At 27.3% G+C, this 27,712-nt stretch overlaps 1 protein-coding gene across 3 annotated transcripts; it reads left to right on the forward strand.

Annotated features, from left to right (window-relative positions):
- Window positions 1-365: 365 nt before the first annotated feature.
- Window positions 366-27,076, forward strand: FMRFaR (FMRFamide Receptor). Of its 3 annotated transcripts, none has more exons than XM_003698853.4 (5): window positions 366-3,014; window positions 21,416-22,258; window positions 22,682-22,950; window positions 23,036-23,225; window positions 25,204-27,076. In XM_003698853.4, the coding sequence occupies exons 2-5, from the start codon at window positions 21,959-21,961 to the stop codon at window positions 25,777-25,779; spliced, it is 1,335 nt and encodes a 444-aa protein (XP_003698901.1). In that variant the 5' UTR covers window positions 366-3,014; window positions 21,416-21,958; the 3' UTR covers window positions 25,780-27,076. The 3 variants fall into 3 exon arrangements, with proteins under 3 accessions (XP_003698901.1, XP_086769993.1, XP_086769994.1); XM_086913867.1 differs by having other exon boundaries at window positions 366-1,653; XM_086913868.1 differs by having other exon boundaries at window positions 366-793.
- Window positions 27,077-27,712: the final 636 nt, after the last annotated feature.

Genomic DNA, 27,712 nt, shown 5'->3' on the forward strand with positions numbered 1-27,712 from the left:
CAGGAGGAAAAAGGACAGCCTGAAACAGAGACAGGAAATAAAAGAACGAGGGGGAGAAGAAACGTTGGATAATGTTGTTCGAGATAAGCTCGAGAAAAGGCGACGCGTTAAAAATGAAACACGACGAGCGAACGAGGGGCAAAAATTTTTTTCTCTCTTTCGTGGAAAAAGAAATGGGAATGGGAAAGCGACGATGACGGAGAAGAAAGACGGATCGGCGTGAACGAGTTGAGAGAGGGAGCGCGAGAAAGAGAGAGAGAGAGAGAGAGAGGAGATTCCGCGCAGGCGGAATCCACTGCCAGGGTCACTCGTCTCTCCTTCCGCGGATCGCTCTTGTTCTCGGATCATTCTCTTCGGCGGAGGAGCGCTCAGTGCGCTGCAAGCGCTTCGAGGTTGCGTGTCGACTTTGCCGCTTTTCTCGCTGGCGAATGTCGATCCTTCGATCCCGACGAGTGTGAAAAAGTTATTTTTTTTTTTTTTTTTTTACGAAAAGCGAAAGAAAGGGGATCGTAAGAGAGTTCGTATTATTCGCGCTAATAAAAAAAAAAGGAAACGAGTGATATCGACGCGAGTGCGTAATTTTGGAGACGCAGCATTTGGTGGCAATGAGATAAGAAGAGGAGAAAAGTGTAAACATCGAGCGAAGATCGGCTCGAAAATTCGTTCGAGTAACTCTTGAAACAGCGAATCGAAGAATCTTGAAAAGTGCGAGATGAAGTGTGTTTGAAAATTTTGAAAAATTGGGAAGAAACAGAAGAGGAGAATGGAAAGAGATTGAACCTGCGTAAAAAAAGTAACGATACGTTTCATTAACGAAAAAATTATTCTATTCCTCGAGATCTCATAATTTCGATACAATTTTCGGTGTAATTGATAATAATGCAACTGTCGTTTCTTGCTCCTTCTTCATTCTCTTTTGGGAGCGCGCGTGTTTGAACAGAGAAAAAAAGAACTTGTGTCAGGATTAAGTGTAAAATCCTCTTAACTCAAACTGTTGACCCGAAAAAGCGTTTTTCCTCGTTACGGATAACTTAGCCTATTCTTCTCGCCCTCCGAATGATATATCTGACTCCTCCTCGTCCAGATCAGATTGACGCGTCGACATTTTTTAATATCTCTATCTCCACCACTCGACTACTTACTATCCCCGTTCTACGAATCGTTTATTAAAATTGGTTTTCCCATTTATCCACTCAAGTTTCATCAGAAGTTACGGTGAATATTAATCCGGTTAATTCCGAGGAAAATATCTGTTTTCTGGCGCGAGGCGAAGTTTAACCAACGTTAGTATTCCGTATCACGTATCTGACATTTAGAGAATCGTGTCGAACGAGTGATAAAGTGACGACTTGAATGTAATTTTATCGTCAAAATCAATTTCTTAGAAGAAAAGAAGAAGAAGAAGAAGAAGAAGAAGGTATAGGTTTTCGTCACAGGCGTCGATGCGTTAATTAAAATTTGATAAACCGCATTGGCGACAAAGTGGCAAGAAGGATAATTATTAATGGAAGGAATTGATTTTTGCTGGGCGAAATAACAAAGTTTCCTCGCAAGCGGAGAAAGAAATATAAATCGCGCGGAATCAGCTTCATCCGAATGAAATTATGTTTTTAACTAATGTGAATCGAAGAGAAGAACTTTGAAATTATTCAGGTATTTCTTTCATCTTTAAATAACCATTTAAGTCCAAATTATTAATTTCGAAATAATTGGAAATAAACTATATTTAAGAATAGTTTCAAAACGATTGAGACATAAAAAAATTGTTAATTTCAAATTTACTGCTTTTGAATAATTCCTCAAGAATAATTCAAGAAAATAACCGAATCGATGAAATAGATCGATAAGCAAAAAAATGAAATAACAACGAATCTCCATTAAAGAAAAAAAAGTGGTGTTGGTCGAAGCAGAATAATAAAAAAGATTATCCCGATCATTTTCGTGATTTCGAGACGGTGGCGCCCTCACAGCGATTCGATCGTGGCTGTCAACGATCGTGAAAGAAGAACCGCCTCGGTTTTGTCTCGTTATCCCCGACAAAGGAATAGAAGGAAACGAGGACACGATCTATTCGATGTTTGGACTTCCTGCTATTTCTCTCGAGAAACAGTGGAAAAGAATGCGGGAGAACGGAGAAAGAATTGTAATCGACTTTCGTAGCGAGCGGTTTCGGATCTCTTATGTATAGCGTCGTAGTAAAGGGAATAGCTGTACGAGAAAATAAAGTTGTAAAATTATATTTATCCGCAAGAACGAGAATCGTTCGTAATTTTGAAGAAGAGAGAAAAAAAAGGATTAAACCTTTGAGTATTTCTGTACAAATGAACAGTGATGAATGGACGAAAATACGAGATGAACAGTGTGTCTATAAAAGAATAAAATAACCGGAATTTTTGAGGTTATGATCGACGAGAGAAATGCACGAGGCATGGGATTTCGTTTGAATTAGTCATTTAAACGATTTTAAAGACGAGTGTAAAGATAGATCTCCTTTAAGCGAAAGATATATGAGACTGCAGGGAAATTATATGGAACAATGGCAGATCTCTATGTGCGGTAACCGACGTAAGAGATTTAATGTGCAATCTCGAATTGTTTCTTTGTGATCAAAAGAAACTCTCTCTTCGTTCCGTTGGCGGAGATTAGCGGCAAGATTTTTCTTTTTTTTTTTTTTTTTGTGTGTGTTTTAAGAAACTTTAACCAAAAGTTGATCGTCCTGCAAAATCGAATGCAGTGAATTCTCTTGCCACTGTATTCGCTTCGAAATATTTGAAAGAACGGTGTTACATGCTATACCAAAAATCGATAGGAGGGGCACGCTACAGCATCTGACAAAAATCTCTGACAGATTGTTCAACGCGACATGATTCACGATTTTGATTACTTTTGCGTACAACATTCCTATTGTGATTCGTTCTCATATATTCTAGTGATGATTGTCATGGAGAAACGAGTAATTATGTCATGATTTCGGATACGAGTATTTGGAAATGCGAGTTAACACGTTCAGCCAGGTGAGAAAAAATGTAAAACGGAATATTTTTTCTCTTATTTTGATTAAGAGCTTTTTCATATTATGCGGTTTTCGTTGATTGGAAATAAATGTAAAATAAATGATCGATCGAATCAATGCTCATTTTCCACGCCATCGTGCCGTATAATCGAATGGCAAGAATATACAAGAAGAAGAAAAAAATAGAATAACAAGATCATTATATCGATAAATAATTTTCATGACGATATAAAAAGGCTCTAACTATTTTTCTATTTCTAATCAAATTGTTACCAAAAAGTTGTGGAAAAAGAAATAGATGTTTACGTAGAATTTTCTTTATTTTTTTTTTCGACTAAAGGAGGAATATAATTTATAAATAAAAATAACAGAAAAAAATACCATAGTGAAGATATCAATGTTTCAAGTTTTATGGAAAATTCAAATGTACAAAAATCTACAGAATACATATTTATAATATGCAAAAAGGCATAAAATCCGAAGCAAAATGTGCAAAAAATTATAATATGAAAAATGGATGAAATGAATCTTAAATTTAATTTCATTTTATAGTTGCATTTATATAAACAATGTACTAAAATCAAAATTCATATTTTCTAACGTATAATTTTGTTTTCTGCTTACAAATTATAGAATTCTGAAATTTTCAGGAAAATTTCACCCTGTACATTTTATCATATATCAAAGTTGAAGTTAATATTAACTTAAATTATTTACCATATTAACCATCACATTATTATCTAGATACAACGTTGTTTACCTTAGAAGAAAGTTTGCTTCCAAGTTATATACAAGTATATTACACAAGCAATCTCTGAAACAAGTTCAAAATCACTCATATATATTGCATTTTAATCGGATAAAATAAACGGCACGAGTTAGACGAGTTGACTTGAAAGTTGCTTGGTGTAAATACAATTTAAAATCTCGTTTAGATTAATCAAATTGAATTCGAGGATGTTGAACCCGCGTAATTTAAAACTATTTGAGAAATATAAACCTGTTGTTTATACGACTTGCAATATCCTTTCTACGCTTGTTCCCAATCATCGATCAATTTGACACTTGTATTTAAGTAACTTGATAACACTTTACCAAGCTTGTTTGACTTGACTTGAAATATTCTTTCAAGCGAAGTTGACGTTCTTCCAACTGTTCTTTATTTCAAAATGACACGTCATGAACGATCAATTTGCATGGCGTCCACTTCAAAGAAGCTGGCAGACGAGTTATTGAAAAATAAATGATTATGATAAATATATCGATACCGATCTAAAGTAAAAAATTGTAATTTTAAAAATGGAGCATTTTGGATTGTCTTTTGAAATTTATGTTTTTAAATTAATTCATTTTGACTGAACAATTTGAATGAAACTTTCAAATCGAGTTACTTGTATCAATTTGATCAATTTGAACGAGATTTAAAGGCGACAAGAAAATTTGAAAAATCTTCATTGAAAATTATTTTAATGATATAGAAGAATTTCATCCATATTTTGAATTAAAAAGACTTAAACACAAATATTTTACAATAATTTACAATACTTTAGAATCGTATGCAATTAGAGTGTTATTACAATAAATAATTAATACAATAAATTATCGTAATTAAAACACGATTATCCATTGTTAAAATTAATTATTCAATCTACCTACATATTCTAATATAATTACCTTTCAATTACGAAATAACGTGTAATTTGACGAGATATTTGTCTCTATTAATTTTATATTTTCACGAGAGAGTTTATCATAAAATATCGTACCAATTGTGTCGATTATATCTGACGAGTGAAACTCGTGTAGCTTCAATAATCAATTGCATTGATGTTAAATTATGAGAAAATGTATATAATGCGAGAGATAAAAAAGAAAAAAGTAATGTGCAGAAGCTTCGTTGTGCGAATTGAGGTAAAGTCGTATATTTGGACCGACAAATTCACCGTATCAGGGTGAATTATTCAATCGGTGTGAATAGCTAAAACAGCGAGAGATTCGCTCGTCCAATACATATGCAAATACCGATGCGTGCCAGACGTTTATTCGACCGCGAATTCGAGCATGATCGTTATTCAGACGTGTTATAGAAAATTATTTCATATTTGATTGTATCATCCGATATCTCGTGTTTTGTTATTTTAATGGAAATTTTGAAACACTTTTCACTCTTTTCTCGCGAATCACGGAGTTGAATATTTACAATTTCTTCTAAAATTATTATTTTTTCTTTTTTTTCCAAACATGCTTAAATATTTCGTTACACGAACTTTATATAATATACAGCTCCGTTATAGAATATTTTACACGCGAAGGGTACAATAATTGATGCGTCACGAAATGCTCGACCATTTACAATGATAGATGACAGAGTCAGAATTACTTATAAATTTGAAGCGGATTTTTATTAAAATTTTTATTTTATCATCTAACTTAACTATTTTATTTCTTAATCGATATTATTCGATTCTTCCAATAATTTAAATAAAAGCAAAATTATCTTAAGCTTCGTTTAATTTTGCTTTTTTTTTTTTACAATATTCACAAACAAACGAAAAATTATTAACAATTTCAAATTCTCATTTTAAAAAATTCTTTACCTTCGATGTTAAAAAGAAGCAAGCACCCAGAGAAGCACGACAATCCATACAAGTACGTCCCCACTTCGATGGAAATAACAATGAAAATGTGAAACGAATTTGATGTAACGCTTCCGTGAAAAGCAATAATCATCGTGTGTGTAATACGACGATGGTGGGTGAAAAATATTTTCCCTCGGAATAACACATTTCGACGTAAGTACACTCTCGTATAACGGTATAGCCAGATCGAGAGGATCACGTTTTCACGATAATGCGAGGGCAGGGAAAATAAAATGGCGGTTCTACACCGTGGAGTAACGTTCCTAAATTTGCGATTTACGATCGAGATTTTCGACATCGATCGGCTTTATTCGGGGCTGGTCGTTGCCCAGTCGTTGAGCAGAAAGACTGAAAAGCCGATCGCTGGGTATTTTCCTCTTATAAAGGAGAATTCTTTTTTTTTTCTTTTTTTCTTTTTTTTTTTTTAATGTCGATTTTATGGGAATGGAATTTTTTTATTTGGGCTTTTAGCTTACTTTTATTACGAGTTGTCGGGAGATGAGGAGGAGGGGGAGGGAAGAAATGAGAAGGAATGTGAATTCTAGGATATATCTTTCTTTCTATGTCAAAAGCACGAATATATATATATATTTTTTTTTTCTTCGAGTAAATATATAAAGAATGTTCCGCGAATCGAGGACAATTTAAATTGGCTAAGATTCTGCGTGCAACAATGAGTTAAGAGAAGAAATAATAATAAAATTTGTTTGTTCGAAATGAGTTAATTCATGAATATGAATCATATCGAATTATCTAATGTTATCGATAAGAGATTGCTCTATACGTGAAAATAAACAAAAGATAGATAGAATAAAATATTTTATCGCTTGTTTCGCCCTCGATTTTTAAGAAAATCGGCGTTTTATATATTGGCACGATTAAAAAAACTTCGAATCTCTCTTTTTGTTCAATGTTCAAGATCTGAATTTGTTCTTAAATGAATTTTGCAATAATCGATAAGACTTGTTGTTGAAGAATGTTGATTTTTCACAATTATTTGATTTTTTTTCCCAGAAAAGAGGAAAAATTTCCTCGAGGAAACATAATCAACTATTTTACAATTTGAATACAATTTTGCACTAAAATGTGAACATTTTATATAAATCTGAACTTGTACTTCGTGTATCATTACAAAGTTTTGAAAATTGTACTCTCTCACAGTGTTGTATTCTGTTAAAAAAGATTTATACGTATATAATCTCATTATTAGATTGCCTCATAATAATAATACAATACTTTCAAAATAGTTTGAGCGTAACGCATGTTACATATTTTTATCAGGAAAAAATTTTATTCACAACAAAACTACAGCACGTAAAATAACCTGATCGTTTCCTTCTACTTTCCTTCTAACGTTAATTTAAAATTACAACAATTAAATATATTGATATTTCATAACAAAAGTTGAGCATCTCTAAAAAATCTCTATATCAATAAATATATCCTCTTGCATTTAAAATACAAATTTTCAAGAACTGCATATTCATGTCTCTGGCATAAAGTGGGCGATATTGCATGGAACATATGTGCCCGAGTTTAGTTTTTAAAGAAGATCGTTAATGCGTTACGTTAACGTTGAGAGCCATGTGTTGTGTAGCTTCAAAGTCGTTCAAAAGCGACTCGAGTTTATTGTTGGACTACTGTTATTTTAAAGAATTATTAAATATGGAATATGAGAATTCTTCAAAGTGATTTTTCCTTTTTTTTTTTTTTTTTTTTTTGATTTTTGAAAGATATCGAACAAATGATTCGAGAGAATTAACTTTGAAAATTGATCACGTGTAGGCGTGCACTTATTATTAGACAAAATCTAAAATTTCGTTTACTGAATCTGGCCAACCATTGCCATCCGTGTTTATAAACAATGTCAAAACTGTTGATATTGCGATAGTTTGTCTGCTGTCAAAGCAATGCCAAATAGTTTATTTTTCAAAAATCATTAAATCGATTTGAAGGAATAATATTCATTTAAACAAGTGAACGATTCGAATACGTTATTTTGAAATTGATGTTAAGAAAATTATCTCGATCGAGATAAGTAGATTCGTCAGAATTCCTTGCTTTTTTACTTCTTAAAGTCGTAAATTATCAGAATAAATCTTTACTGGCATCTTAACTTGCTTATAAATTTAACTGTCTCGAGTGAATGGATGAAACAGAAGTGTGCCTAAATGCACACTTATATATACTTTTGGGAGCACTTTTGCATAAATTTTTATCTACCTTGTGATATGCCTTGCCTGTATTAATACTTTATCCATCGAAAATTTCTCTTTATATTAAATCTGCACGACAGGTTTCGATTTTTTTTATTTTTTATTGGCAAATCTCTTTATCTTTAACCATAACAAACATACAATTCTAAACCAACGTTGTTCTTTCAATCTTTTTGAAAAACTGTTCGACGAACATCGAATTTGAGAAATTTTATGAAATCTTAGAACGAAGAAGGAAGGGATGCGTGTCTTGCATTAGGCATTAAATTTTTTTCAGTAATTTTGTAAAATAAAATATAAATTAACTCGTTTGGAACAAAATTTAAAGCGTGTGTGAATGAAGAGTGTTCATATTTGATACATCATTATGCACTTTAGAAATTGTGCTTCGCGAACTTTCCTCTTACATAAAATACGAATTCTCGTTAATCGGTGGAAAAATCATAAATAAACCCTTACATGAACTCGTATGAACAAGCTGGTTACACGAAATTGCTTGTTCGACAAGTTAATATAAATGGAGTTCTACTGTACAACACGCAACTTTCCTAGCTAGAAACGTTAATTTCACGTTTATCACATCATCCTTAATATACCATGCAATTTAATAATTACATTATTTTACAACAAAAAATGTCAATCGTATCGTTGAAAATTAATAAAACAATTAATATTTATGGAAAAACAAGAAATCATTCCAATTTTCATCTAATTTTCGTTTCGTTGGAACAATTGCTTTGGAGGAAATAAAGAACGTTAATATTTCTCCATGGTGAAATCCATTTAAAAAAGCTGTTATTAAAACTTTTTCGCCGGATAAACGATGCTCGTAAAAACGAAAAATAGGAAGTGTTATCAAAAGCAGTTTACATACAGAGTGTGGGAGATACATTGGGTGCATTTTAAAGATTCTCTCACGTTTCATTATTGTGAGAGTATTGTGAATTTTAGGAAAATTCTTGCCAACTAGAATGTTAACCGCACTTATCTCACGTCTGAATTTCATCCTATCCTGTGATACACACCGTGTATAGTATACAAATTCTTGTCAAACTCGAGCTCGTAATTGATCGTAATTTATTAATTATCGATCGATGACAATCGTTTAAATGTAATACAGGATCTGAGAGTAAACATGATTATTTCAAGTGAATTATTCCCTTTTATGGGGGGGGAAAAAAATGGGTAAAAGTTGTATGGTATAGAATTAATTATTTTGGAATTTTCTTTGAATGGAATCACGTATTTTTTAATATGGTTTATAGTGAAAAATTATTGTTCAAATTTTGTAGAATAAAAGAAGTTTGGAAAAAAAAACTAGGATACCCTGTATACAACGAACAATTAAAAGAGAACATTTTTCCAATCACGTTATACTCGGCAATGCTATCGGACTGAACAGTTTTCCAATAGAAATAACAGGAATTGTGTAATTCGTTGCCATAATTAATTGTGATTATTGGTTAAACTTAATTAACTAAGTTAGGCGATAATTCGATTAAATAAATAAATAAAAATATATAGCTATAATATAATTAAATATTCTGCGATATTCTCCAGTTCGCTATTTCTTTTAAAAATACATTGTACGTATGGATAAAAATATTTTTCGCATATTCAATTTTGGCCATCCATTTTATTCTTTTAGATTTCCAAGAAATTTGAAAAAATATTGAAGTGTCTATAAGTTCATTATACGATCATTTCGGAAGGGATATTCTTCAATTTTTTAAATCTAGTAATTTTCTAGTAATTTATTCTTTATATGTATATAAAGCTTGAAAGAAAAGCTCGATGAAAAAGATTTTTCAAACAGAAAATTTATTTCACAAAAGTGGGGAATCTTAATCTTGAAGTCTTAAATTATTGACGAAGAATTTTTAGATGCATCCAAAACTGGGATATCTCTAAATTTTTATTTGAAAAATTTGATTTGACAAATCAAAATGGAACAATATTAAATGTATTGAAAATTAAGAAAACTAAAAATAAATCTGAAAATATAATACTGAAAAAATGTAAAATACAACTTTTTTATTTCATATCTAATCATTTTTCAAACAGCACGAATACATGATCAAAAAAGATTATTCTACTATCACTCTGCTCACTAAAATTATCAAAAAAAAAAAAAAAAAATTGTATTTAAAAACATAAAAGAAACTTTGGATACAATATATTTCAATTCCTGCCTTTTACATATACAAAAATTTTTACTCGAATCAGAATTTTTAAATCAGACTCCCAATAAAATGATGTTCGAATATTTTTACGATATTTTAACTACTAATACTAATATATTTTTTTTCTTATCCTGGATCGAACTCTTCTCTATATTTGGACTTATCCGCTGGGATAAGTAAACAGCTTTAGCTCCAAATTCTATTTAAGAGCTATTTCATGGTTACCCGAATAAGAAGTTTCCTCTTTATCTGATAGATCCAATTTTCAGCTACTCTAACGCGTAGATTCCCAAGCTATGGAGGATTCTCAAGATGATCCCAGAGTAGTTTTTCGAAAGAGTCGAAGTAGATAGATTTTTATTTAGAATCTTAGCACATAGAAAAATACTACTATTCATTTCAATATGCAGAAATGCAAGAAAGGAAAAGTGGCTTGCGTGATAAATGCAGATAGAAAATTTCCATAGAAAAAATAACATCATGATGATTCTCTCTTCGTAAAATGTGACGAGGAAGCCAAATGGTGTCTGATTGAAGAAAATTAGAGAAAAACAAGAGGAGATAAGATGGATGAAAACGCATCTCCCTGGCGACACTTCGTCCATTTTCCTCACAAACTTTCTCTCTCTCTCTCTCTCTCTCTCTCTCTAAGAGAGGAAAAAAAAAAAAGAAAGACAAACGAGAGGAAGATCCACCCGTTCAAACGATAAAGGCGAAGATTAACCAGGTAAATAAGCGTTCTTGATCTCCCTCTCGAGAGTCCAACTATCGTTGAAGGTAATCAGGATAACGGGACGATCTTAAGCGCCATCAGATCCACGTCTTTTAGTCGACAACTTAAATTGTGTCCTTGCAATAAGTGTCTCAACTTTCTCAGGTTGACGAGAACGGTGTTCCATTAGGCGCCGAGTGTTTCGAATTCGGTGGAACTTCGTTTGCGCGAGGAACTTACATACTTAGGGGGTTGTTGATTATCTCTAACTCGAGATGAATTTCTACTGTGTCTGGACTGCTATAGGAATACACGACACGATATAATTAAAAAATTATTGTATTTGAATTTATAACATTTTAACATTGTGCATTTTAAATATTTTTAAAACGAGCATGGGTCATTCCATTGATCGGACGAAAAATTGTAGAGACTTTTGTCGCATGAAGACTCCTTTCTCCTTGTTCCGGCAAATTAATATAAATGGAATTCCACTGTACCATTGTAGAATATCTAGAACTTTGTATACTATGAATATTAATTTCGTGATATATATTCCTTGAAGGTGCAATATTTTGAATATAATATTTGGTAATAGAGAAAAAAAGATTTATGTAATTTCATTTAAACGAAAAGAGAGACGAGATTCTTATTTCGAATAAAAAGTTTTTTGTCAGTTTTCGCTATTGTAATTAAAATTGATTAAGTTTGTCACTTCAATCTACAGCAAATGACACATTTTTTGAAAAAAAATGGTCCAAATTTTGTACTCGATTTTTGCACTTGATTAATATATAACTTGTAGAATTTCACACAATATTCAAAACTACGATTAATATGTTTGCAAAAATTTTGGTGATTTTTAGACTTTGGATTTTGGATTTTCCATTTTAAATTTTTCAAATGACTATCAATGTTGTAGAAAATAGGTATATTTATATTTCAGATGTTTGGAAATTTTCTTGAAAAATTTGAAATTTATTGGAATGGAAATTTTAAATTAAACAATGGCAAAGAAAGATAAAAGATCGTGCGGCTCGACGGGGGAGAAGAGAAAAAAATATTCTCTATTTTTTTCCGATTCTGAGATTTCACTTTAACAACGAGTAATGTCTAAAATATTCGTGATATAAGAATTTATTTTCATTGAAAATAATGTCGTGAAAAAAAGAAATCAGATAGAACGAAGAAGAAAAGAACGAATAAATACGTTCAATAAGATAAAACGAAGTACAGATTATTTTTTTGAATCATTCTTGAATATTAATAATAATATAAAAATTCTATTCTATATCTGAATTTCATCAGCAAATTTTTTTGCCTCAAACCATTTGAAAATTATTTTTTGACACCAGATAATTTTGTTTCTCATTGTATAAAAATAATTTTCAAAAAGAAGAAAATTTGGAATTAGATTAAAAGTCACAAGAACTCCTAAAGAATTCTTAGCAAAATTCTCATTTATAAAATCATTAGAATTGATAACATGATAAGCATAAAAAAATAATGCTTAAAAAAAAAGAAACAAAAAATTGATTGCATTAAAAAGCAACTTGCAGCACTCGTTAAAAAAAAATTTATTATAAACTTTTCCATCGTTAATTTGAAAGATTAAATTACAAAAAAAGAAAAGAATATATAAGAAATAATATACTTATACATAATTAAAAATTTCTGATTTATTTATAAACAAAAAACAATTACCTCCTATAAATGAATTTATGTATTTATAAATTGCATACTTCCAATTTGGCACTATGACATGATATCCTTACACGTTCTCATAACGATTCAAAATATTGTCTCGCGAAATGATTTTCTCTAAAAAATCCCAATTTTTTTTTTTTAATTGCAGCGATGTCAACATCGATTAACACGTTACGCGCATTGTATCACGCAGTAATATCGATCAATTAAATTCGAAAGATGAAAAAAAGTAAGAATTTTTATTTTTTTTCTCTACCCACCTCAACATTCAACATATGAAAAACCTATCGTCGGCTCGATAAAATGATCAGCTGCTGCTTTCGTTATTGCCAACCCACTAAAAATACGTCTAGCTTCTAGCTTCGGGTGTTCTCAACTCTGACTCAATTGTAGGAACTTCTTATCTAATTTTAAACACTGTGAAACACTGTCCACTAAGAGCGAATCTCTCTTGAGACAGACAGAGAAAGAGAGAGAGAAAGAGAGAGAGAGAGAGAGATCTGCGCGGCCTTGGCGATTGTGAAATTTGGATCGAGCCTGGTGAACTCGCCAATCTCGCCACATTTACGTGAAATTTTACCGATTCAACCGATTCACTTGCCGTATACAGTTGCATAATTTAACCGTGACATCACCAGAAATCCCGCTCCTCGCTCTCGAACGATCAAATGCTCGCAGATTTTCCGCTCGAGTTTCGAACACGACATTTGGGAGCCCATTCATACAATCGTATTTCGCGATTGGACAGAGTTAGACTTTTTTGCTAAGAAAAAGTAAGATGTTTATTAAGACGAGAGATTTCAAAATAATTTTTAACGAGGCTTAAGTTCGAATCTTATTATTAAATGTTTGTTTATACAAATTTAAATGTACAAGAGTCATAATTTGATTTGATTTTGTATAAAAATTTACAAATAGAATTATTATATATCCTCCCTTTAAATTAGACTAAGTTTATTTTCTCTTTAATTAACTACTAGTCTGTATTATTGTATAAAACGATCAAAAGATTAATAAGTATTTTTAATTTTATTTCAATTTTAATTCTTAAAAAAATTTTTTAAACGATTTTTAAAATAGGTGATATCATTAAACGACGAGGATTCTCTAAAAAATCGCGACAGTTCAAAAATGGGTCGTGCGTAAGAACGACGAGAAGAGGTTTCGTAGAACTCGACCACGGTGAACCGAAAATAATCGCACATGCTATCGTGCAATTTACAATCTGGATCTTTTTTAAAAAAAAAAAAAAATAAAACGAAATATCACGGGCTAAGTGAAGCATAGTCATAAGGAGCAATTATACGTGGATTCAAAATTTCGAAAACTGCTGTTCTCTCCCTTTTCTCTCGAGTATCATCGAGGAAGTAATAATAACAAACGAATAGAATGAAATTTATTTTTCTTCGCGCGAGTAAAACGAGACGCGCCGTCTGATCTTAAACGACTGTTACCACTTATCGCATTCCCATCTCGTGGCGCGGTTACTCCACTTTCTAAACGAAGGCTAAACGACATTTCAACATCTGCGCCTCTTTCTCCGCGTCTCTTGTTGCAACGAGTTGTTGTATTTTTGACAATGATGGGCGCGAAGCCTCGACTCGTCCCATCTGTTTCTGTTTGAGCGGGAAAAATGGTATTTAAAAGTGGAAAAAAGAATTAGACACGCGGAATCACGATCGTAAAAAAGTAAATTACGAACAAACTTGGCCTACTTAACGAACATTGACAACGACTTGTTTTTGACTAAAGTACGTTTATACTTTTTAATTTACAAAGAATCAATTGGACAAATTGTTACTGCATTTATCTATTTTTAATTTTTAGAATAATAGAAACTTTTTTTTAGCGTTTGTAATATTTTTCAAATCAATTTTCCACATTTTTAAAAAAATATCCAACAAAATGAATAAAAGCTTCGTTTCTTTTTCTTTCTCTATTGCAAAAATCATCATTCCTAATATATTTAATTCCACGTCCCATATTAATAAAATTTTCCCCCTAGATATTCTGTTTCTTTATTGAATCAAAATGAAATCTAAAACATTAAACTAACAGAATTACTTCTCGTTTCTTCTTTTTTAAAAAAATTCATCAATTAAGGAAAAGCACTCGTTTAAACTTATCCTTATTGACTTACAAATTTCCTTTTACGACGAAATGCAAATCTAAAAGCCTGACGACACGATTCCGCTTGTCTAATGGGCGATATAAGAGGAGACACGTTAGATGTTGTTCACACTTGGAGGTTATTACTTATAAGTGACAGTAATACCGTCTCATTTCCTGGCTGCTCCACTTTGCAACGAGATCAGTAGCCTCGACACCATATGACCGATTTACCAAAGTCGATTTAATGCAACTGTTACTCTTGTCTCGGGAAATTTATGGAAAAAGATTGATAAAGAAGAAAAAAAGGGAAAAAATAAAATGTTGATCGAAATGCTTCGCGCTGTTGTGTATTGGGTTTATTTAATAGTCAGCCAACTGGGCCGAATCTATTCTGATGAATGTGACGAATGTTCACTGTTGCGTGCTGAAGGAAATATAATCTCTATATCTACGTACATTTTACAAGCTTCGATGAACACCAATTTATAATACCGTCAATTTGGCAATCGATGATACTTCTACGTCATTTTTAATTCTCTACTGATGCCATTTTTGCCAATCTTTAAATGATTCCCGCAAATAATTTTCATGCTTGCAACAAATTATGTATATTTTATAATAATTAGGATTTTACTTTTATTTTATCACATTTTTTTCGTGTTATTAATAAAAGTGCAATATTTCCATTTATTTTTAATTTTCAATTTATTTGATATCTAATTTTGGCTGCGAACAACAATCGAGATTTCACAAGTCGAAATTTTCTGCCGAAAAGAAATTTTACACAAAACTCTTTTGAAATAATTAAATTCTATGAATTCTTTTTTATTTAGAATTATTAGTACATCTTTTATTTTATTTTATTTTTTTTCTTTTTTATATTATGCTATTTCTTTAAATATCATTTAATTACACTATAAAATAACTAGATGCATCCTAGTGATATTTTGATTTTTGCACAGTGTATTTCGTTTTAAACGAATATTAACCTTGAAATAACAGATTTATAATATAGTTTACTTCTTCTTGATAAAAAAAAAAAAAAAAAGAATGAATTTTTAAAAAACTCTGCAGTTCAACATCCGTTGAAATTGTAAAATATCACCAGAGAATAATTTTGACATTTATAAATATTATTTACATAATGGGATATTCATTTCTTATAATAGATTTGTGTTACAATGACAGAACGAAAGAGGAATGCAAATGTTGTTTGCAAATGGCACAGCGGTTAATAATTTTTTTATCAATCTATTCCATTTTACTACATCAAGATTTTAATTATGCTACTTGATAAGCGAGATGTAAATACAGATTTTTATCAATGAATTATTCTTCTGACCACGTAAACATGTTTCATAGACGTTAGAACAGGAAAGATTTATGTCTAGAAAAGTCATATGGAGTATTTATACGCATGTTTACTCCTTGATTGAATTGATCTTATGAAATGATTAAGAGATGTAAAGCAATAAAAAATCGACTCCACTTTATATATATATATATATATTCTTCTTACATATTCCATTTTATATTATTTATGTATAATATTGTAAATATATTTAAATATACCTAATTTTACTATTCGCATATTAAAAGTGCATATTTGTTGTTCTATCTTTAAAAAAAAAAAAAATACAAGCATTTTACAAATCATTTGATATAAAAAGCTCTGTGTAATTATAACGATCTTATAATGTGCAAAAATGCAACTTTACACTTTAATAAAATTAAAACTTGTTAAATATCATAAAACATCGATTACAACGATTGATTTATTTTTTAGTCGTCTTATAAGAAATCACTATTATTAAAAGTTGCAAGATTTAATAACGTATTAAAATTGGCGAAAAAACATTGGAAAAAATAATGCTTGGTTTTACGATGAACCGAAATAATAATTTTATAATAAACATTTATTCTGTAACAGTAATTTCTAACTAATTTTTAAAATTACAACAAACCTTTTTTCAATATTCAAATAACTTGCCCCTCTATACATAAGTAACTCATTTCCATGTAAGGTAAAGAAAATTGAAAAGCTAATTTTATGATAATGACATAGACGACACTGTTTTTTGAGTCAACTTTAAACTTAACTAAGAAAAGCATATCTTCATGGAATATGGTAACGAAATTATTATTAATTCTTAATGGTTGACACATTTTTTTTATTTAGCATACGTTTAATGTGCATTTAGTACGTTCTTTCGACTGTGAAGAGTTAATATAAATAAATGCTAAGAGCACTCGAATGAACGAGACATAACTCTTTTCCTCGAGCTTTGTCGCATTTCTCATCTGACAAATCGTAATAAATAACTTATAAATGATAATTTAAGGTCGACGATGTCTTAACGAGTTTATTAGTCCTCTTCCCGAGTAATTATAACTCGTTCATTAAATTAATGATAGCGACCTCGGTTCCAGGGTGAAACTATTGATCTCGTTATTACATGTTATTGCATCCACACTTTTGAATGATTTCACGCGTAAATTAATTATTTAACTCCCTGTTACTATTTAGTGAAAAAAATTAACAAAATTATATTGCTAAATCGAGCAAATAATGATAATTATATTATATTCAGAGAAAATATATATCGTTTTCCAACTTCATTAGCATTATTCTTGATAGAATATTTATTCAATTTTCACCTCTTTAAATTTTTTTAACGTTAAATAAACTATGATTAAAAATAAAAATAGATACGATCTATTTTTCATAAACTGTAATTATTAGAATATGAGATATCCTAATAACTTTTGAATTCATAGAAATTTAAAATTAATGTTATTTAATAAATTTATAACTAATTTAAACTAATGTTTAAATTTATTTACACATGAATATATAATTATAAGTAAATAAAAATAGATATATATGGCATATATCTTCCGTAAGTGATACGTTATAAAATTTTACTATACGAATCTTGAAAAAAAGTTAAATTGCTAAAAATTTTCTATTATATACAAATCTTAATACCGTACAACAGAGTACAAGAAACTGCAATGAAGCACAAGCATTGTGATATAGTAATGTAGGACAACAAAATACTGCCCTATTCACTTTTATATGCGAGATGCCGTAGCAACGAGTCGTTTTCATTAAACTGTTAATTCAGACAACAATGTATGCAGTCGTTAGCCTTAATCATGATTAAAGAGACATTGCTAATGCACCATGTACTTACTCGGTCTTACTTGAAATAATTCTCGAATAATTTATTCTAACATATCTTTGAACGTACGTTCCTTTCAAAGATATTATTTCGCTACTTCGAAGACTAGACTACGACTAAAGAATATTTAGTAGAAAATGATGATAATTTTTATTCTTTGAAGAAACTTATTGCATTACAATAATACAACACAATAACAATTTTTCAAAATGTATACAAATACCTTGAAAGCTAAAATTTCTAATAATTTGGTTTTGGTTTTTTTTAGGTTAGAATACCGTTTCTCAATATTTGTGAGTTAACAAGTTTATTATTAATCTTTTCGCTGCCAAAAATGAGATATCAAATCCATGATAAAATTATATATAGATTTTTTTTACTACGATATGATGAAATATTTCACGAGGTTATGTTTATTGTACAACTTTATCCCTTTTTGATAAGGTTGTAACATTTCGTTCTATGTTCCTAATTAAATTTATCAAATTTAAAATAAAATTATTTTACCAATATATTATCTATATTTAATCATATACATCTTATTGTTCTTACATAAAATAAATATATAATATAAGTTAAAATATTGAAATCATATTGAATCAATTATTAATGAAATATTATTAATAAATTCTATGTTCAATATTATCGATTTGATATATTATATCATATCAATATTCAATAATATTAAAACATAGGCATTGTTTTTATAAAAAAGTATCATTTATTAATAATACAAAGTAATTTATTATAAATTATTATCGAAAAAAAAGAAACTTGTAACATTAATGCAAATAATAATTTTCAAATAGCTTACAAATTCTATCATCAAATATATTCAAATATTTAAAAAAATTTATTGATAAAATTTAGATTTTTATTAAATAACTAACTATTATTATAGAAGATCATTTTTTTTATTAAAAAAATTGTAGATTTATATTTCGTCAACATACTACATAAAATTCACATTTCAAAATTCACACTTCTGTGAATCTTGTTTAATAATTTTAAATAATTTAAAATATTAGTTTACAATGGAAAAATTTTCAATAGTTCGCGATATATTTAAGTTTTTAAAATAAAAGCTCTTAAATGATCTTCGTTAAAAATATGTTGGAAATATTAGTCTTTATTAACTTGGCATTCACTTTAAATTTAAATGAAAAAAAATACAAAAATAAAGAAAAAAAATCTTAACGTTATAAATTAGATTCTAGAAGAATTCTATAGACTTTATAATGATTCAAATAATATAAAACTAATATTAAAACTATTTATTTCTAAATAATAGCATTCAAAATAACGGTCCAAAAAATAAATTATTTATAACAATTATTTCTTATTTCAATTTCAAATTAAATTTGTATAAATTTGTAAAATAAAATTAATTTTCGCATTATATAACGAAATTTATTAACGATAAGTAAATGAATATTAAAACTAAAATAGATATCTATATTGCTATCAAATTGATTTTTTAGTTTATTAAAAAGAAAATAAATTAATATTACTTGAGACAATTTATTAATTGAATAAAATTTAACGGCATATCCCTCAAAATTAAGGATTTAAATATTGCCAATGAACTTTTGTAAAACATATTCGAAAAAATGCAAAAAGAAATTAAATTCCTTCTTATGTGGATTTTCATTTTATAAATTTCTTTTGTTTATATATTAATTTTAACCAGAACCAGAAATAAATCATTTATTTGCTTCTAACTAAGCATTTTTACTCTGTTTTATTTTTTAAAACAACCATTATTACGAAATTGCATGCAAATTTTCTAAAAAAGATTTAAATTGACTCTTTCAAATTTTCATGATTGAAGAAAATAATCGAACATCGATATATCAAAAAACATTGGAATTATATTGACGCACAAAATTGAAAAAATGGAAATTAGGAAAAAACAAATTAACGATTGAAACATGCCAATTGATACTTGAAATGATGTAATGGCGATCGATCAAATTAACAACGATATCATGCCCTTTATATCGTTCGAACAAATTAATATTTATCAATAAATGTAATCTTAACCATTAATTTTTTAAAATTTTTCCATAAACAATTATACTATCTTTTGAACATACAATTATATGTACTTAACACTAAAATATTAAACAATATATATATTACATATAAATTTCGAAGATAATGTTATTCTTACTATAATAATAGCATAAAAGTATTAAAATAATATAACATATAAAATCTCAAGTGAATTAATTAACATTTATAAAAATTACGAAACAACAGTACGAAGATATATTGCAAAAGAATCATAAATATATTCGAATCATTAGTTTATTAATATTAAATTATATTAATATTTAATTAGTATATCTTTGGTTTTCATAATATCATAATATCTCTGAAATTAATTTTCTTATGATATTTATATTAATAACATTCCATATTTTAGTAATTTTCCATTTTAATGATATTTTATAATTTATCTTAATCTCTATTATTATCTTTAATTATTTAATCTTGTGCATATTTCAATCATAAATGTTCAATCGAATTTAGGTTATATAGTGAGATGCTTGTTATGTATAAAACTTATATATACTATAGTACATTATAACATTACCTTCGAAATGAATTTAAGATATGTATTTTTATTGTTTAACATTTCTATAGGAAGAGAATAATTTATCATATGTTATCGTACATATAATGATTAGTCGCCTCAAAAGATGTATTCTATCCATGTATTATTTATAGAAACTTCTAAGATTTCTAACTTACAGTTCAGTAGAACGTCACAGCTTCTTAATCCGATCGGCCTTCTTGGTATACAATAGCAAGCAAACTTTGAAACACTCTCGATATAAAATACAGTTTCGTTTTCATTCTTATTACGTTTTTATATTTCATTAAAACTCGTTTGTTTCACTGAGCCGTTAATATCAAAAATTTATTATTAGTTAAAATATCATTCAAAGTCACGAAATCACTGAATCACAGGTATTGGATATCTGCGTATACATATCCTCCCTTCCCTCTGTGCTACTGTTTACTTAATAAGGTCAAAGTTAATGTCTACATATATTCGAATATATGTTAAGCAGTATATGTATAAATATTTCTCTTTTACGTTAGAGAAGAGTCAACAAATTTGATAATTTGATGATCATCCACCACAAAACTTGAAAACTTTTCACGCGCCGTTTTTAAATGTTTCGCGATAAAGAACACGGAATATAACTTTCGATACACGTCGTATTGAGTTTTGAACAGAAACATAATGCGACACTCCCGATCTCTGGCGGTATTTGTTAGAATTTTTTCTTTTTCTCTTTAGAAAACATGTGAATAGATACAGTGACTAAGATGTTTGTACATCATTATCATAAAATTTATATATTTATAATTAATTATATTCGAATACATTATATTTAATAGTACTTTTATAAGTTTACAAAAATTTGATACTGTTAAAATTTTACAAAAAAATGTTTCATCAAAAAATAAGGATAATATTTACAAATACTTTTTGTAATCATGATATATGTGTACATACATGTATATTATGATGATGAGATAAATACTTATTAATTATAAGATAATATTTTATTCTATTCAATAAAAGTGATTTTGATATTGCATTTTAACATACTTCGCAATTTTTGATTACAGATTTATGAGAATAGAAGCCGAAAGGAAATCGAATTATCGATTGCTGCAAAATTACGATACGTTACAGATGCAAATACAAGAAGTTTACGAAACTTTCATCAAGACCAAGCAAATTGAATTAAATTCAATAATATTTAAGAAAATAGAGGAACAACAAGAAATAAGATAGCATTTTAAAGTTTTGATAAAATCTTGTTCATCATGTTACCAAAACCATTGATTCTCGATTCTTACAAGATCAAAAGATAGTGAAAATAATGAAGTAAAATAATAAATAACTTTTCTAAAAATTTAATGCATATTGAAATCATATAATGCAGAATTGAATTATGCATAGATATAAAAGTGAAATAATAAAGATAAATTCATGTGAGTAAATATTTCTTTAATATAGGAGAAATTAATTGATATATAAAAAGAATATATATGTATAAATATAACAAAGATAAAAAATAATCAAAAATGGTGACATAAAAGCTAAATGAAACGAAGAATATTAATGAAGAATCGGGCGAAAAAGTGAAACGAAGGTAGTTGAAAACGATGGAAATAAACCTCGAAGTTTTGAACTTGAATCCTAGTTACTACAATGCTAGTCAATTATCGAAAAATTTATCAATCGAAGAGAATACGATAGAACCATATGAGTGTTCACAAAAAATCAATTCAAGCGGTCTCTTCGATTTCATTATTTATGGTATATTAATAAATTTGATCGGAATTTTTGGGATATTTGGCAACACGATCTCGATGATCATTCTTTCGAGGCCACAAATGAAATCATCGATTAATTATTTGCTAATTGGTCTAGCCAGATGCGACACCATGTTAATTATCATTTCGGTAAGTAATATTATATCAATCAAAGTATATTATATCAATAAATATTTAAAAAATTAATATATTAATATGTTAATAGATTAATTAAAAATAAAAGTAAAATAATCATGTTCGAAAAAATATTGCTAACAGTTGATCTTGAAAAGTTTCTAAAAATTTATGCAGGCATTATGTTCTAGATACGAGAAAGCTTAAAAAGTTTGCTAAAGTAGAATTTTAAATCATGACTATTTATGAAATAAATAGAAGATAAATAGAATTTTTTACACAATACACAATTAAATCGGAATGTTTTTATTATTTGAAAAAGAGTGTTAATTGAAAAGAATTTTTTTTTTATTCTAATTTCAATTGTGTTCATTATTCCACTTGAAGAATGAGCGGAAACAAATAAAATAAGTGAAAAAAAGCTTATGACATTTTCAGATATTGATTTATGGCTTAATCGCAATTTACACATATACTGGCCTGCTGTTCGACTATAGGTTCATCGTCTACCCGAAGATAGTCCGATTCTTATATCCATTATCGTGTATGGCACATATAGCAACGGTATATTTGACTCTGACTGTAACACTTGAGAGGTATATCGCTGTATGTCATCCCTTACAAGCTAGATCTTTTTGTACATATGGACGAGCTCGATTAGCTGTGGCGATTATTTTGATATTTTCTTTTTTTTATAATTTACCAAAGTAAGTAATTTTGACATTCATTAGATCAAAATTTGAATAATTCTGTTAATATACTTATAATAAATAATTTTTCTTTTTTCTATAGATTTTGGGAAGTAGAGTACTACACAGAAACTCACTGGAAATACAATGTTACTATATATTGCGTGTATCCAGCTGATTTAAGAAACAACAATTTATATGTCACACTTTACGTCCATTGGATGTATTTCTTTATTTGTTATCTTTTTCCTTTTCTCGCTTTAGTGATCTTCAATGTAGCTATTTATCGAAGGGTAAGCAAAATAATCTTTTTTTTATATTATCTAAAATGCGCAAAACTTTGATACCGAATATTTCATATTAATAGAATCATATAAATTCAATATGTTTTAAAAAAAATTCTTTTAATTGTTATTACAAAGTTCTCTAAGATTTTTATTCGGCATATTGTATATTTTATTTTCTTCGTGAATATTATATTTGAATACAAACAATTTTAAAAAACTATTATTCTATTATTTGATAAATCAATCGTTCGAAATATAATAATATTTTGTATCTATTTGATAAAAATATTAACATTATTAAATAAGTAAAATTACATTTTAACCACGAAATTTAAATCCAACACGATTTATTTAAATTATTTCATTCAGATATTATCAAGTAGCAGGTAAAAAGCAGAAACTATGATATGAATGCATCATTACAACATGTTATCACAAAGAGAAAAAAAGACAAAAATAAATTTATGAATGCATAAATAATTTAACTGGAATATATGCTTTAAAGTGGAACTATGAGTATACCTTTTATCATGGCCAATTTGTCTTCTTCTTTTTTTAAAATTTATTCATTCAAAAGCTCACGAAAACAAATACGCTTTATTTTATTACGATTAAAACAAGTTTTTATTAAAACAAGTTATTACTTATACACAATGCAATTTGTACGAATCATTCATTTCTTTAATGAATATGAACACGATAATTTCAAGAACTGTTAATGAAAAAATAAATAATAAACTTTTTTATTTAAAAAATAAAAAAGAAAAAAAATAAATAATAATAAATAAATTTTCACATAGCTTCGTACAATTTCTTACAAAAAGACAATTTCTTAAAAAATTGTCTTAATAATATCACAAAAAATGATTTCTCGAAATTTTTGATATCATAAATTGCATTTCTATTTTTTTTTCTTTTTATTCGTTAATATAAATAAAATGAAAAAACAATTCATTTCATTGAGATTTTGGAAAAATATGTTGTAAATTCGAAGAAGATTCAAAACTTTAGAACAAGTAATAAAATAAATGACAAAATTTCTACATATTACATTTATATTAATTATACATCTACATCTATATTAATTATATATATTATCTATTTTTGAAATTAGTTAATTAGCTAATCAAAAAATATATATATTTTTTGATAAATGAGAAATTTATATTCTTTTGTCATCATCTTTTAGTATATATTATTTTATTATTTTAATTTAAATTTAATATTTTACTTTTTTTTTTTTTAAATTTCTTACTGTTTCCATATGTTTAAATGATAGTATTATGTCTTTAAATTTTTGTGATTTATCATTATTATATTTTTTAAAAAAATTTTTATAATCAAAATTAAAATTAATAACAATAAAATAGAGAAATAAATAAGATTGAAAGATAACTTTACTTGTATTTTTTACCATTTAAAACTAAGAAAAAAAAAACATTATAAAAATCAAATAAAAATAATAGTTTGAATACATAAGATTTAGATTATTCTTAATGCATGCTCCTTTTTGTATTGTAAATTAGTAAAGAGAAAGAGAACTGAAAAAGAACAAAAGTGATAACAAAGCTATTACGCTATTTGATTCTACTTAAAGCTTGCATATTTTTCGTAAGTTTATTACATTCATTAAAATAATATATAGATCATGCAACAATCTAAAAAAGTAAAAATATTCAATCATTACTGCATTTAAAATAAACTTTAATTATTTTTTAATTTATTTTTTCTTTTATATTTTTTTAATTGTTATTTATATTTCTATTATATTTGTTTCGATAAATGTATTCCACAATAAAAAATATTCATTTATATTTTTCACAATTCGTATAATTACAGAAAAGTAAATTTTTTTCTATAATTTAGTTTTTATGTTTATTTCAATTCAAATAAAGTTAAAGATTTATTATATTAAAAAAATTAATTAAAGATGTTGATAAAAAATTTTAAATACTAATAATAAAATTATAATATCATTTTTCAGGTGAGAAAAGCGAATAGAGATTTGCAACAGCTTTCACGACATCAGAGACGCGAAATTGGATTGGCAACGATGTTACTTTGTGTGGTGATCGTTTTTCTAATTTGCAACATCCTACCGCTCGCCTCAAATATTCACGAGACTTTCCTCAACGATCCGCCACTTTGGCTGGTACAGACAGGCAATCTTCTTGTAACAATTAATAGTAGTATCAATTTCATTATCTACGTGATCTTCGGTAGAAAATTCAAGAGGATATTTCTAAAGTTGTTTTGCAGTTCAAAACTATTCGGGCCTGGAAGAGATAGTCCAGAATTCCATTATGACGAATCAATCGTTACTAATATGACCAATATAGAATTAAAAAACTCTATCAGACATCATCTTAACAGATCGAGTACTATCAATAGAAATAATAATATCTCAAATGGTAGTACACGACAGAGTGTCAAAATGTCGGGAAGACCTGCCAGTCCAGGACCTTGTATTTATTATCCTGCAAGAAGTCCTAGTCAGATGTCCAGAACATCAAGTGCGCAAAATGGATGGAGTAAAAAAGATATAGATTCTACGCTATAAAAAAATTTCAAATAATTTAATTCCAATAAGTCGACCAGTTATTAATCAACAACAACGAATACTTCTTTATTAGACAAAATGAGGAAATTTTTTACAAATGAAAACCATTTGAATCGAATACATTCGATTAAGTTTGAAAGTATAGATATTTATCTTTATCATCGATAAATATTGATATTCAAATAAAATCATCGAATAATTTTAAATTTATTTTTATATGCCATTAAATCTAATAATAATCCTATTAACTTAATAAAAACTAGAAATATCTTAAAATTAAATTTATTAATTGATTAATGATTTGATTTGATTAAATTTTTGTTGGAATTATTAACATTGCGATATATTTTATTATATTCATAAAATTGCTTCATAATGTATATATTGTATAAGAAACATCTGATCATCAAAATAAATGAAATTATAATATGTAAAATTATTATGTTTAAAAGCATAATAAATATATTTAAAATGAAAATAAAGTTTAAAAGATATAATTGTCGATATCAAAAAATATTTAGAAAAAAAATATTGTGATAATAAACTTAATATTAATTAGTGTGTTTATGTATCTATTAACTAAAACATATGTAAAAATAAAATTATTTAATATAAATAGACAATATAATCTTTGTGTAAAAAAAAAATATTTTTTCCTTTTTCATTAAAATGCACAAAGATTTTAGAAAATTGTAAATATATTCATAAACTATATTATTTTGATATTTGGTGATAAAATCTTAATGAAATTTTTCATTCATATATACTTCATATATGAAGAACGAAATATATTTCTAATAATTATCTTTTTAAAAAAAATTTGTGAAAAAATAAATGATCAAAAAAATATTAAAATATTGGAATTATAATTTTTTAATAAAATTTGAACATAAATATTATGCAAAATTTGTTTATTCATTTTGGAATGATTAAAAATAATATTGTAAATAAATATTCAAATTCAATTTAAATAAATGTTAATTTGTTTTTATATTGAAAAACAATAAATAAAAAGATAAGTAAATATTTAAATCGTATAAAATGAATTCGAATGTTTCAAATATTATTTATAATAAAATATTTATATATGTGCGCGAGTTGTCTGTGTCTATTCGAAATATTAATCACAGAAAAATATTATATTTATTATAATTCGCTTATTATAAATTACTCTAAAATACTAAGGTATATTATACTATCAAAATTATACAAAATTAAATAATAAGTGATATTTATGTTTATCATTATAAGATATGTCTTATCTTTATATAAAATAAATATATTCTATACATTCTTCTTCGTTGATATTCTTTATTCAAAATATAAAATAAAAATGTATATATATATGTTTCAATAGATTTTTATTTTAAAAAATATTTTTTATAAAAATCTACGCCTTAGTAGTTTAGAATATAATTCAAATATGTACCTGAAATCATTTATTATAAGTAAATCTTTTAGATTCTTTTACATTCTTTCGAAATAAATTCTTCTATAAATTTCGTATAATTTTGTTAAATATATTTAACATATTGAGGGAAACATATTAAATATTAAATATATATTTCGTTCCAATCCTTGTAACTTACAAACATAAATTTTTATAGTTAATACAAAATGTTATAAATAACGTATAAATATAGTAAATAAATTAAGTTTAATTTTCAATATATATTAAATAAAAATAAATATAATTGATTTGATGATAATTTTTTTTATGTATTTCGATTGATTTAAATTGAAAACATAAAATTATTATGAAATAATGAAATTGTATTATTTTTAAAATATCAATACAAGATCAAAAATATAGGATCAAATAGAGGGAAAAAAAACGCTCTCATAGTTATATGATAAAATTTATATGATAAAAATTAATATAAATCATATAAATATATATGTTGTATTTTAATCCCAAAATTTCAATTAATAA

Source organism: Apis florea, unplaced genomic scaffold (assembly GCF_048593485.1).
Source record: "Apis florea isolate Af1SG1 unplaced genomic scaffold, ASM4859348v1 contig_3517_pilon, whole genome shotgun sequence".
NCBI classification, from domain to species: Eukaryota; Metazoa; Arthropoda; class Insecta; order Hymenoptera; family Apidae; genus Apis; species Apis florea.